Raw genomic sequence first — 13499 nt, 5'->3', positions numbered from 1 at the left:
GGAGAGGGGGCGCAGGCGGCCCCGCTCGCCTCCTACAAGTCCCACAAGGCCCGCCGGGAGGCCCAGGACTACATCTCCCAGCCTGCCGGGCCCGTCCGTCCCCCCCTTCCCCCCCGCCCCGCGCGGCACGGCGCGGCACGGCTCCGCACGGCGCGGAGGGCGGTGGCGGCGGGGCCCGGGTGAGCCCGGCGGCGGGGCCATGCCGGAGCTGAGCCAGGTACGGCGGCGGAGAGCGGGCCCCGGGCGGGGGATGCGGGCACGGCCCGGCTCGGCTCGAGATGCCGGTCCCGGGGAGGCAGCGGGGAGCCCGCCCGGGAGCTGCCCCGCTCCTGCGGGCTGGTCCCGGGGCTGGGAGCTGGCCTCGGGCAGCCCCCACACGGGGTGCGTCGGGTTCGTGCCCGCTGTGCTGGTCCCGGTTGCTGGTCCCGGGGCTGGGTGCCGGTCTCGGGGCTGGGAGTATCCCCCGGGGAGCAGTGGGTGCTGAGCAGCCCTGGCAGGATGTGCTGTCCCCTATCCGGGGTGCAGGTCCTGGGTGCTGCTCCCGGCGCTGGGTGCTGGCTGCCGGGAGCATCCAGCAATCCGGAGTGCATTGGGTTCGGACCCGGGAGGTTCCGCCGGTCCGGAATGCTGGCCCGGGCCCTGCGGTGCGGCGCCGGGGAGGTGTGCTGGCCCCAGCCGCGGTGTGCAGCTCGGGGAGCAGCCCCAGGGCGCTGCCCGGGCAGGATGTGCTCGCTCCGGGCAGGATGCTGGCCCTAGCAGGGCTCTCAGGGCTGGTGGAGCTGCTCCTCTCCAGCCGTGTGCCCTGGGATCTTGGGGACAGAGCCGGGGGACGGGGGTGGGAGGGCGGGCAGCGAGTGGCCCCAGTCCCCAGCAGTGCCGGTGTGCACGGTCCCTCGGCAGCGGTGTGACACATGGCTGCGTGACACACGGCATCCATTGCCTGGGTAGTGGCAGCCAGGATTTCGCAAACAGCCGGAACGTCCCTGGGGACAGGGTAGAAAACTGTGTCACCGAGCAGGGGATGTCCTTTGCCTGCTTCTTTGTGTGTGTGGGGCCGCTGAGGCGGGCACTGCTGTGAGATCTCATCGGTGTGCTGTCCCATTGTTTCAGGGTGTTTCCCTGGCTGAAGCACGGCTGCCAGAGGCGGATCGATACCGGAGCCCGTATTCCAGGGCCTGGTGATTCAAGGGGTCCCCACATATTCCGGGGGCTTCAGCGCTGCTGGCGCAGGGGGAAGGCAAGGCTTGCTCAGGCTCCAGCTGCAGAGTCTGAGCACTTATTCCAAAGCTCCCAAATATTTCCCTAGAGTGAGGGCTTCCCATGCCAGCAGGAAATTATTGGGGGGAGGATGGCACTTGGACAGCGTGCAGGCTCAGGCTGGAGGAAGGGCCACGTCCCCGCCTGCTGCCAACAATCACAAAACGTGGCTGGGGGAAACCAAATCACAGCAAACCCCAAAAACTTGCTGAGCCTCCCTCCAGGAAGACGCGTGGGCTCTGAGCTGGGAAGGCAGTTTTGCCTAGGAAAAGTCTCTCCTTTTTGCCAGGAAAGGCTCTCCCTGAGCAGCCGCACCGTGGCCAAGGCGGTGAGCGCCAACGGGAAGTTCCTCAGCGCTTTGGGTTTGCTTTTCCCTTTCTTCCCTTTTCTTCCCCTTCTGTCAGAAGCAGAAGTCGCGGCCTCAGCGGGGAGGGGAGGGTTGGGCTGGGGGGCGCCTTGCCCGCCGCCATCCCCCCGGGCGCGCGTGCCCGTCTGTCTGCCCGTCTGTCTGCCCGTCCGTCTGTCCCCATCTGGCAGCGACAGCGGCCCCGCTGCCGGCTGGCTGTGTGCGGCATCTGCCTGTCCAAAGCGCTTCCCTCTCTAGCGCGGAGCTCATGGCGGTCCTTGGGAACGGCGGGGCGCGCTCCGCTCGCCGCCCACGCCTCGCCGGCGCCGGAGGCAGCGGGGAGAGCGGGCACGGAGAGCCCCGGCTGCCGCAGGCTGCGGGAACGCTCGGCTTTGCGTGCCCAGACAAGCCCCGAACTGCCGCTTCTTGGGGAAAGGCTCCGATGGGCTCGGTGCTTTTGCTGCGGGCTCTCGGCACGCCGGACGCCGCCCGCTTTGGCACGCCGAGGTCCCGGCAGCTCGATGGCTTTAATCTCTTCCCGTTGCATTTCATTTTTGCACGATTGCAAGCTGCTAATTGCTCTCCAGTGGCTTGGCCGGCTTCAGTGCTTCTTCATGAGCCAGGATTTATCAGAGCCCGCCTGTCCCCGCGGGGCTGGGGCGCGATGGGAGAGGCTGGGACCTCCTCTCCCTGCCCTGCTGGGCTCTGCCCTGGGCTCCGGGCTATCTCTTGGCTTCATGTCGCTCTTTGCCACTGGCATCTTCCAAAAGCTTCTTTTGGAAAGTGCAGGTGATTTGGGTCTCAGCTCCAAGGCAAAGTTCCCAAAGATACCCCTGAAACTGCACATGGATGAGTGGTGAATGTGTATAAAAAATTATATATATATATATATATATATATATATATATGTATGTATGTGTGTGTGTGTGATGTATAGTTTTTTTCCTTACGGGATGGATCGTTCAGTGTTTGAGCTCTACAATAACACCCTCAACAGTTGCTCTTGGGAAACCAGAACAAGCTGCAGTCACTTTGCTCCGGGTGCAACCGTGTCCCCAGCAAAGGACTTTTGATCTGCAGCAGTAACTGGGCTAATTAGGAAGCTGCAAATGCCCCCCCTTCTCCCCAGGTGTCTGAGCAGAGCCCCAGTTTGTGGAGAGAAGTCAGGGGCTCTCGCCAGTGGAACTGCTCTAATTTTACATTTAATGGGAGCTCCTGGCTGTAACTGGGCTGTGCTGGGATTGTTGCCCTCCGGCCTGGGGAGCCTTTCGTAACTTCCTTGCAATGAAATCTCATAGGTGCAATTTCCCTAACGAGTTCAGTGTCCTCTCAGTGCTGCCTGCAGGCAGAGCAAACCAGGGTGGTTTTATGGGCCACCCGCAGCATGTGCTGAGGTTGCAGCTCTCAGCCTGGGTCGTTCCCCAGGGGAGAGAGGGCGGCTGTGGGTACAGCACCCATCAACCAGCCCTCAAAAGCCAAAGGAGAACCTTTGGTTTTCCACCACCTCCGATCCTCGGCGCCGGTGAGACCCAGGGAGGAAGGCAGGAGGGTGCAGGGCCCCGTGTCCCAGCTCGCCTTGCCCGGGCACAGGGCCACAGCCTCCTGCTGCAGCATCCGCCTGTCCTGCCCTCCTGCACATACTTTCCTGGTGAGGCACCAGGCATGAACCTAATGGGTCCAGGCTGGTAAAAACAGCAGCAGTGAGGAGGGGAAGTGGTTCCTTCCCGGCGGGGGGAGGCTCAGGGTGCTCTGGCAGCTCCGGATGCTGGTGGTGACAGGAGAGCGGGGCCCTGCCCCTCCTGGGGGTGTTGTGGCTGCCTGCGGTGCGGCCTCATCCTCACAGGCAGCTGAGGCTGCAGGGAGGCTGGTTCAGGGGTGTCTGTGGGGTGCAGCCCTGCTGTGGCAGGCAGGAAGGGGACAGACAGACCCTGCTGACCCCAGGCTGCAGCTGTGGGAGGGTGAGGGGGAAATGTGGCCAGCAGTGGGGAGCTGGCTCCCCATGGGAGCAGATGGCTTTGCACAGGGAGCTGGGGCAAAGACGGGAGAGAGGAGCAGGCAGTGGCGGGTGGCAAGCCCCAGGCTCTGCCTCCCTGTTCTGGGCTGGTTGGCCAAACCTGGCTGCTCAGTGGGACTCAGCTTGGTGGCACCTGGTGTGGTGGTGCTTGGCCCGGGGTTCAGTGGTACCCAGCTGTGTGGTACTGAGCTGCTGGTACTTGAGTTGGTGCAAACTGGGGGTTCTGGGGGAGTGCTTGAGGTGCAGAGCAGCTGGGCTGTCTCTGCCTCTCAGTTCCACAGGCATTCAGGATCAAGGGGGAGATTTCCACTCCCTTCCCTGCCTGTCCTGCCTCAAGGAGGGAGCTGCTGCTCCTGGCACAGGGAGCTGAGCATAACAAGGCCGTGCTGTGAGCATGGCCTTGGGCTTATCAACACCCCTGGAGTGCAGGGTCCCTTGTTTCCCCTGGGGAGACTCAGAATGGCTGGCAGGGGGTCAGGGAAATAGCACTGGGGAATGCTCAGGGATATCAGCCACACAGGCTGGGTAGTCCCAATGGGAGTGTGAGGTGCAGGGATGGGCATCTGCCTTGGCTGCTTCTGCCAGTGTGAGTTTTGGGGGCAGAGTGCCCACCCAGCATTGTCCCACTGAGCAGCACAGGGTGCTCAGGCTGCTGCAGTTCCCTGAGGGTCACAGTGTGGTTGAGCCAAGGGGTTTGAGATGCTGTGGGACCAGTCCCTGCAGGCCCATCTACCAGCAAGGGTGGGAGCATTCAATTCTGTTTTCCCACTTCTGGCACTCCCCTGTGTCCCTAAATCCCATAGGAAATGGCCTCAGAATGGCTGGCTCCCTCCCAGCTCGGTGCTGGAGATTTGGCCTCCACACTTTTTCCTGGCCCTATCCCAGAGCTGAGGGATGAGTCTGAAATAACCCCTCTGGAGGCCAGACACAAGGAGAGGCTGGAATCGCTGCCCCTGGCAGCCAGGGGTGCGAGTTGGGTTTAAAACATGGGAAACCAAATTAACTTGGCTCCATTAGCTGATTGAGCTGGCTGATAGGAGTATGATTAATTAAAAGGATGAAGAATTACTTACCAGGTCCTCCTTGCTGTTGGGATGTGGTGATGGCTTAATGCATGAAATTGGCTTCTCTTAATACCTGATGCTTGTCTGGTGCCAGCCATCAGTTCTTCATGGCATCACCCCATGGCAGGGAGAAACGTCCTCGTGCCAGCACCAGGTCTGCTCCCTGCTCCCTCTCCCATCCAGCTTCCAGGAAGGAAAAAAAACTCAAGGGGAAAATATAATCCCTGTAGATGGGTGAAGCAGGAAAGGACCTCCTTAATTAACTGCACTTTCCTTGCCAAGCCTTGCTGTGGCTGTGGAAGCCCAGTGATGCAGAGGGACAGGCTGTGGTCGCTGCCCGCGCCGCCCCCGGCGCTTCCCGCGCTGTTCCCGGCTAACAGGAGGTGACGGCCCCATGGGGGAAAACAGCTCCTCACACTCTGCCTGGGGGCTGCAACCTCTGGCACTGCCTGGGCCATGGGCAGAAAGAAATTGGAATGGTTTCATGACTTTTTGTAGTAATCCTGCTCACTGGAGTCGTGCCTGAAACAAGGACAGGTCAGCGCTCGCTGTTTCTGTCTGGCATTGAAGGAGGTGGAGAAGACTGAACTCAGATGCCAAATAACCCCAACCCTAATTCTCAGGTTTTCCACCCATGGCAGAGATGCCAGTCCAGTCCAAAGGGCCCTGTGTGCTTCCCCCTCCTCCACTTGCAAGAGCCATGCACTGCTCTAGCACACAGTCAGTGGTTTGGTGGTGGCAGAAGTGATGTCTCTGCACAGGGACCATGGGATGAGTAGCCCCTGGTCACACAGGATGGCATTTCCCAAAGACTCCTGGGAGAATTTTCAGACCATTCATCCCTGGGAAGAGCAGCAGCCAGTGCAGACAGTGCTGCCACTGCTCCTCCACTGCCCTTCTCTCCCTGCCCCAAACACTGTGACATCCCATCTCCCAGTGATGGCTCCCTCCTTTGCCCACTCTGCCATTTACTGGCATAGAAATTCATGCCAACAACCCCAGGATATCTTAGAAATGATCAAGCAAAGCCAACAAGACCTGAAGATGCCAAGTGGGGATGTATCAATGCTGATTAGTCTGACAGGGAAGGGGCAGGCATCCTCCAGGCCCTGGGGCTGTCGGTCACATCGCTCCAGCATTCATCCTGAAATGAAAGATTATATGATTGGAAAAAGCCATCCACCTGTAAAAGCAGCAGAGCAATTTGCCAGGACCTTTTAATAGCCTCGCTTCATTATCTCCTGCAATCAAAAAGAAACTTGTGTTTGATGAGTACATGGTCCTCAGGAGGCAATTTAGGATCCTGGGGATGAAATTGGGAATGGAAGGGTATTTAGTGGCATCGGTGAGTTGCCAAGCATGCTCACCACAGAAGAAATCCTGAAATCCCTTATTAGTTTAAGAAGGAAACATCCAAATCTGGTGCAAAAAGCTCCTGCAAGTGGGGTTTTGTTTGTGGAGGCAGCTTGGATAGGATTGGGCAGGGAGGGCATGGATATTGCTGGGGTGTGTTTGTGTGTGTGGGTGCCCTGTCCCTGCTGGGGGCTGTAAGGACCAGTGCAGATGGAAATAGCTGCCAGCTCCTGCTAGGAGAATGATGACTCAAACTAGCCGCTGGGATTTCAGGCTTCTTTTACCGCACATGAGCCGGGCTGGAGAGGGTTTCCCTCCCCCTCTGCGGTCGGGGGCAGCTCCAGGAGGCCCCAGGATGGGGGCCGCACGAACTGTGCTCCAGATGGTGTCAGGGCTGGGATGCATCAGGCAGGACCCGGCTGGGCTGGGGAGCCGGAAAGGGATTTTCCCCCTTTCACCGGGAACAAAAATAACACAAGCACGTGATAGCTCATTTCCTTTAGCCTTTAAAAAGCCCCGTGGGATGGTAAGCAGCGGGAGCAGGGGAAGGGGACCAGCCCATCCTGCTTGGTGGCCCTGCCATATTATAGCTGAAGAAAGCCCCAAAATTGCCTTTTACCTACGAATCTTTCCAGCGTTTTGCATCTGGGGGGGCGGGGGGTGTTATAGCTTTTTATTGGCTTTATTCCAAACTCCCTAAATGTGAAACCCCTCTGTTTAACAACCACCCTGCTTTCTCCGCTGGCAGCAGCCCAAGGAAGTGATTGCAGTCACTGCTGGCCATGCGTGTGCCGTGTTGGCGTGTTAAAATTCCCTGCCAGAGCCCAGGAAAGCCCCTGAACCGGGATGTGCTTTCTGTTTTTGGCTCTTTCTTTTAAAGTTGTCCCCACTTGAATAAATATTTGACAGGGGGTTGTTGGTTTGGGCAGGAGGTGTCCGTGCCTGGCAGTGCAATGGGCTGGGGGAGCCTTTGGGGTCCATGTTCTCCTCCCATCACAGCAAGGAGGTTTTTGGGGGCTTAGCAGTCTATTCCTGGAAAGCAAGCCAGCGTTTTCCAGGAGATGCTTTTTCCTAGGGAAGAAGCGTCGTGGTGCCTGCCAGCTCCTAATTACTGCTGCCGGCCCCGGCACTGGCTTAATTGGGGCCAGGGCTGAGCCGCGCAGGTGATGCCTCTGCAGGGTTTCGCCTCGGGGCGGGGTCACGCCCTCCCCAAAAAGGCCCGGAGGGGAGGTCATGTCTCCAAACCCTTGGGATTCTGGACCCTTCTCCAGCTCAGTGACTGGGTTAAAAGGGGATTTTCAGCCTTTTTTTTTTGACTTGGCCAAGGAGTGCTGTCTGGCTTTGCCCACCCCCTGCTCGGGGGGCTTGGCCGCTCCTCCCGCCCTCCCCGGGCGCAGGCGCCACCACCTCTGCCCCGGCTATTTTTACCCGCCAGGATCACGAGCGAGCGAGCGAGTGACCTTCCCCAAGGGACGCTGCCACTCGGGGGGGACAGGGACAGTGCCGGCGTCCGTGCCCGGGGTGCCCGTCAGGCTGCGAAGCGGCCGCTCCCCGGCTGCTCCCCGGTTCTTTCCCGGCGGCGGCGGCAGCCGGCGAGGAGGGTTTTGGAGGGGCTACTTATGGCGTGATGGAGAAGGAGAATTTAGCCTACAGAAAGGAGCCGCTTGTTCGGCTCCGGAGGCGAGTTCATGGCTGAGCCTTTGTCTGGCAGGGACAGGGAGGGCACAGTCCGGGAGTTGCTGCGAGTTCCCCAGGCGAGGATAGCGATGCCGGCATCTCAGCTCCCTGCGCCGGCTTGTCCCCTTCGGGTATGGCTCGTACCCTGCAGCCCCGTGCCTGGGGCGGGCTGGGAGGCATTTGGGGGCGTTCAGTGGGGAATAAAGTCCTCAGTCCCAGCACCCTCCGCCTGCTCGGCGCAGCCCCTCTCTGCTGTCTGTGTCGCCACCCCTTGACGCGCCGTCCCCTTCTCCCCGCTCCAGGCCGGTGTGGTGGTGGCCGCGTTCCCGAGCCAGCGGCTGAGGGCAGCGTGCCAGCGGATCAGCTAAACCCGGGCATGATGAGCACCGTGGCAGCCGAGCGCCAGCCGGGGCCGGGACCTGGAGGAGCCGCCGGGGCGCGGTGCCGCGGCTGAGGCCGGCGCGCCGAGCTGTGCCGGAGCCCGCAGCAGATGCTCCCTGCCCGGCACGCGGAGCCACCGGGGGCCCTCGCCGCGGCCGGACGAGGCGGATGGAAAGCTGCAGCCCAGCAGGTAGGAGCCCGGTGCGGTGGGTCCTGGGAGGCTCTGCACCCCCTCCCCGCACCGCCACCCAGGGAGTTACAGCGCTCGTTCCTGCAGGGAGCCCCGCTGGCCGGCTGACGCCCTCCCGCGCCCTATGCCCGCGCCCTGTGCCGGAGCGGGCGCCGTCCCCGGCTCAGCCACCCGACGACCATGAAGTGCTCGTTGCGCTTCTGCTTCCTCTCGACCGCCTTCCTGCTCGTCTTCGTCATGTCCCTCCTCTTCACCTACTCCCACCACAGCATCGCCTACCTGGACCCCGGCGGGCTGGGCGGCATCCACCGGGTGAAGCTGGTGCCCGGCTACGCCGGGATGCAGCGGCTCAGCAAAGGGGGGCCGTACCCCCGGGGCTGCTCCTGCCGCCGCTGCCCGGCCGAGGAGCCCGGAGCCACTGACTGGTTTGATGGGCGCTATGACGGCACCGTGTCCCCAGTGTGGACCAAGGAGAACATGGACCTACCGCCCGACGTCCAGAGGTGGTGGATGGTGAGCGCAGGGATGGGAGTGCCACAGCGTGCTCTGGCACGGGGGCACAGATTTCTCCTCCACCAAGGCGAGGGCGCTGGCTGATTGCCCCCTGCCCTCCTTCCCTCCTTGCAGATGCTGCAGCCCCAGTTCAAGTCCCACAACACCCACGAGGTCCTGAGCAAGCTCTTCCAGATCGTGCCGGGCGAGGATCCATACCGCTCCCGTGACCCGCGCCGCTGCCGCCGCTGCGCTGTGGTTGGCAACTCCGGCAACCTGCGCGGCTCCGGCTACGGCCCCGAAATCGACGGGCACGACTTTGTGATGCGGTGAGGGGGCCAGGGAGCGCTGCCAGGGCCCTGCCCACCCGGGCAGCACAGGGACATGGGGTAATGCTGGCACTGGGTGCTGGGAGGAGTGGGAGGGAGTCCAGCCTTGCCCTCTCCCCTGGGTGGGAAGCTGCTGCTTGGCAGCATTCAGCATTCTCATGGAGATCACCCGTGTCATCTGCAAGGCGGGGGGCATTGGGACAGTGGTGTCATCCTCCCTGCTCTCTCCCCAGGATGAACCAGGCCCCCACGGTGGGCTTTGAGGGTGATGTGGGTGGTCGGACCACACACCACTTCATGTATCCCGAGAGTGCCAAGAACCTGCCCGCCAATGTCAGCTTTGTGCTCGTGCCCTTCAAAACCCTGGACCTGCTCTGGATCGCCAGTGCCCTCTCCACTGGCCAGATCAGGTTGTAAGTACCCAGTGGGCACTGGCAGCACCAGGCTGGTGGCTCACCTAGCTCAAGGACAGCTCCCCTGGGAGTAATGGGGATTCATTTGTTCCTCCCTCCAAGAGCCCCCCTTGGCAACTCAGGCTGGAGCTGGGGGCATGGGACCCCCAAGAGCTCACCTGCCTCTCCACTCTTTTCCCAGCACATACGCACCTGTGAAGCCTTTTCTGCGTGTGGACAAAGAAAAGGTACGTGGGGCTCATCCCTGTCACTGCCAGGAGCACCTGTATGGCCATGGCCCCTATCACCTCATTATTCCCCAGAGTTCCCAATGCTCCTTCACAGGGTGCCAAAGGGAGCATGGCTGGGGCTGCTGTGCTCACCCTGGCCTATCCTCCCAGGTGCAGATCTACAATCCTGCCTTCTTCAAGTACATCCACGACCGCTGGACGGAACACCACGGGCGCTACCCCTCCACTGGCATGCTGGTGCTCTTCTTTGCCCTCCATGTCTGCGATGAGGTGGGTGATGGCTCCTTCAGCTCCTGGCTGGCATGGAAGGGAGTTTGCTGAGGTCCTGAACCTTGCAGGGTTAAGGAAGGATGTGGATTCTTTGGGTCAAACTGACACCACGGTGATGAACACCCTCGAGGGGTGGGAAGGCTGTGCAGGAGGATGGGCACCTTTGAAAATCACCCTGGCAGTGCAGGGGTTGCTGAGACAAGCATGTCCCAGCCTGGTGGGGGGCTCTGGCTCACTCCCTCCTTTGCTACGGCAGGTGAACGTCTTTGGGTTCGGTGCTGACAGCCGGGGGAACTGGCACCACTACTGGGAGAACAACCGCTACGCCGGGGAGTTCCGGAAGACCGGGGTGCACGACGCTGACTTCGAGGCACACATCATCGACATGCTGGCCAAAACCAGCAAGATTGAGGTTTACCGGGGAAACTGAGGGCTGAGTCTCTGGCTTCCTGCTCCAGCAGGTCCTGCTGCCTGCAGAGGGTGAGGGACTCCCTGGTGGCCTCAGGCAAGGAGCACGGATGTTCCTGTGCAAGCAGCGCAGTTCCACATTGCTGACAGAGCCACCGTGGTGGCATTTGGTGCCTCCAGCAGCCAATCAGGTTCAGAGCTAAAGGAGACTTTTTGCTTTTTTTTAATTATTATTATTATTATTATTAAGAAACCCAGCTGAGAAAGGATTTATAAACACAATCAGCGACTGACCAGGCGGCAGGGGTGGCCGCCTTGCATCTCTCTACAGTCAAACCAAATGCTGCTCTTTTTAAAAGAAGACAACGCCCTCGCCCCAGAGCCGCGTGACTTTGGGGAGCCCCTCGAGCGTCGCGTCCAGGCCGAGGGGGCTGAGGGGGCCGTGGCGGCTGCGCAGCCTCACCAGTGGAACCAGCTGCTTCTTTTTTCCTTTATTTTGGTGTTTTTCTTTTACCCCTCCTGGTGCACCCGATGCTGTCGTTCCTCCAGGGGAGGCTCCTGGCACGGAGGCAGGGCCCAGCTCACGGATCCATGGTGGGGAGTCAGAAGCTTCTGGAAGCCAACCATTGCTGATACTCTGCTGTGGGCTGGCAACTGCTGGCACAGCTGTGCAGGGAGATGAAGACGAATCTCAGCTTTGGGGTGCAGCATCCCTACTCTTCTACCTGAGGACTGGGGAAGGGTAGGACAGATTTCAGGAATGACTGTACAGGAGGCAGCTAAGAAACTTATATGAGCAGCAGCCTGGTCACTCTTGCTGAGCTCTGTGAGCAGTTGCAGGATGCTCAAGGGGTTGTGGGATGCAGCAGGGTCAAGGAGACAGGATTTCCTTTGCTTTCAGGCTGGGAAGAAACAGATCCGAGATTAGTGGGTGAGTGAACTGCGCTTTTGCTTTTGTGTTGCTCTAAACAGCTCTGGTGAGAAGCTGAAATCCCAAAGTCTTTGCTCCCTTTGTCAGGGTGGTGCTTGGTTTACACCAGTCTGGTACAGCTGGGGCCCTCAGGGTCCCCAAGGCTTCCTGGGCTGGACAGGCAGCCTATGACATGGGATGGGGAGATGCTGAAGGAAACTGCCTCCCCAGAGGTGTCATTAAAACCACTTTCTTTAGGTCAATCAGGTGGTTTTTTTTTTAGGAGATGCTGAAAAGCTCAAGAAAAAGGCAACCATGGAGAAGTCCCCCAGAGAGGGGCCCTCTGCCTGCACAGCCAGTGCTGAGAGTGGAGCAGGGGCTGTGGGGCAGTGCCCATCTGGGGAAGCTCTGCCCATACTGCCTTGCTGGTTGCAATAGTTAATTTGAGGAACAATCACTCTAGGGTTTTTTGGGCTTGGAGATTTTTTTACCCTTTTATATCTGGCTTTTCTGTAGCAGCCTCTTACCTGTTTCTCCACTTTGCTTTGGTTGTTTTTCAGGGTTTTCTTTTATTTTTTGAGGTTTCTCTTCAATTGTGAAACATGAGGGTGTGGGTTGGTCACCTGGAGCAGGCAAGTCAGTAGCCCCTGGGCGGGGGAAATTCAGCTTTTCTGTCCACAGGGATTTAAACTCCTGAGTTTTGTGGTGGATTTTGGTCTGTAGAAGTGGAGCCACCCTGGTGCAGGCAGCCCTGAGCCACAGCACACAGGCTACTGCAAGCCCTGCCCTCCACCTTCCTGGGTGGTTTTTGCTGATTTTTTGTTTTGTGGCTTTTTTTTTTTTTACGGGGAAGAAAATTCAAAACCACAAAACCACGAGCAACAATGAGTGCCTTGACCATCTCCCATGGGTGGCGCCTGGCTGTGCCCGTGCTGGTGGCGGGGACGTGGCCGATGTACCTGGCAGTTGTGCCCACTGTACCTGGCATTGTGCCCACTGTACCTGGCAGTTGTGCCCACTTCCTTCCTCGCACCACACTGGATCTGAGCTGGGCAGCGCTGCTGGGAGAGAGGGACACATCCAGGCCACCACGCTGGTGTCTAGAAAGGCCAAATCCAGTGTGATGAGGCAGGACCAGCTCCTGTTGCAGCTGAGCAGGGCCAGGCCTGACAATCACAGGGTGACTGGCAATGCTGGGTACCAAACCCAGGTACCAAACCCTCCAGCAGAGCACCGGCACCCAGCGTCAGGCGCGCTCGTGGCTCCTGGCTGCCCTGACAGTATTTTTTTTTGCTAACTTCCTTCCCCTGCTCCCCTTTTCTCTGTTGTTTTAATTATTATTATATAATTATTTTTTATTTAAGCTGTCCCACTAGGACTGGCGAGCACTCGTGTTTCCCTGGCAGGGCGGCTGCAGGCAGGCGCGTGCTGCACGGCCGGCGCACCACTGTACTGTACATAGAGGAGCTGTAGGCACAGGCTACGGGCAGGGCAGGCAGGGAGGAGGTGCCCGGGCTGGCACATCTGGCAGAGGTTGTCTGCATCACACAGGACCTGATCTGAGCACCTCCTGCCCCACTGGGAGAGGGACAGACCAGTGCTCTGAGCTAGGGCTAGGAGCAAGGCAGGCAGCTTGGCCCGTAGCCTCTGTGTACATGGGTACTTCTGCACACAACTGTCTTAAACCAACTGGTTTTTTTAAAGTCAATAAAAATCATGCATCAAATCTACTTGGTGGTTTTCTTCTGATAGCTCTGTCTACTGTGCCTTTGCCTGCACCCAAACCTGGGCATTGGTGGGGTCAGGAGAGGAGGGAAAGGGAATGAGAGGGTTGCTGGGCCATGAAGATGCTCTGCTCTCCCCTCCTCTCCTGGGCCAGGCACCAGCCCCCAGCTGTGGTTACCATCCCCTCACTGGGGCAGGAGAAGGACCTGGCCCTGTGCCAGCCTGGGTGCCCAGCAGCAGAGCCCCAGCACAACCCCTCCAGCCTGAGCCCAGCAGCTGGTGATGCCACTGCTCATCCAGACCCCGCATCCATGTCCCAACCACCCTGGACCCTAAAACAGAGGCTCTGGTCCCATGCAGCCCGTGTTCCTGAGCCCCACCACAGCTGAGGGAATGACTTGAAGGACATAATTTTGATTGTGAATACAGGCAGAGGCAGG

At 59.7% G+C, this 13499-nt stretch overlaps 1 protein-coding gene across 2 annotated transcripts; it reads left to right on the top strand.

The window, feature by feature from the left end:
- The first annotated feature begins 152 nt into the window (after positions 1–152).
- ST3GAL2 (ST3 beta-galactoside alpha-2,3-sialyltransferase 2) lies at positions 153–13064 on the top strand. Of its 2 annotated transcripts, none has more exons than XM_059481542.1 (8): positions 153–217; positions 8014–8282; positions 8370–8795; positions 8910–9103; positions 9337–9516; positions 9698–9743; positions 9897–10016; positions 10273–13064. In XM_059481542.1, exons 3-8 carry the CDS (start codon positions 8463–8465, stop codon positions 10444–10446), a joined length of 1047 nt encoding a protein of 348 aa, XP_059337525.1. In that variant the 5' UTR covers positions 153–217; positions 8014–8282; positions 8370–8462; the 3' UTR covers positions 10447–13064. The 2 variants fall into 2 exon arrangements, with proteins under 2 accessions (XP_059337525.1, XP_059337524.1); XM_059481541.1 differs by lacking the exon at positions 153–217 and adding an exon at positions 7664–7842.
- Positions 13065–13499: the final 435 nt, after the last annotated feature.

Source organism: Ammospiza nelsoni, chromosome 13 (genome assembly GCF_027579445.1).
Source record: "Ammospiza nelsoni isolate bAmmNel1 chromosome 13, bAmmNel1.pri, whole genome shotgun sequence".
NCBI lineage: Eukaryota > Metazoa > Chordata > Aves > Passeriformes > Passerellidae > Ammospiza > Ammospiza nelsoni.
Note: the sequence above shows the minus strand (reverse complement) of the source record. Positions and strands in the feature narration are given on the sequence as shown.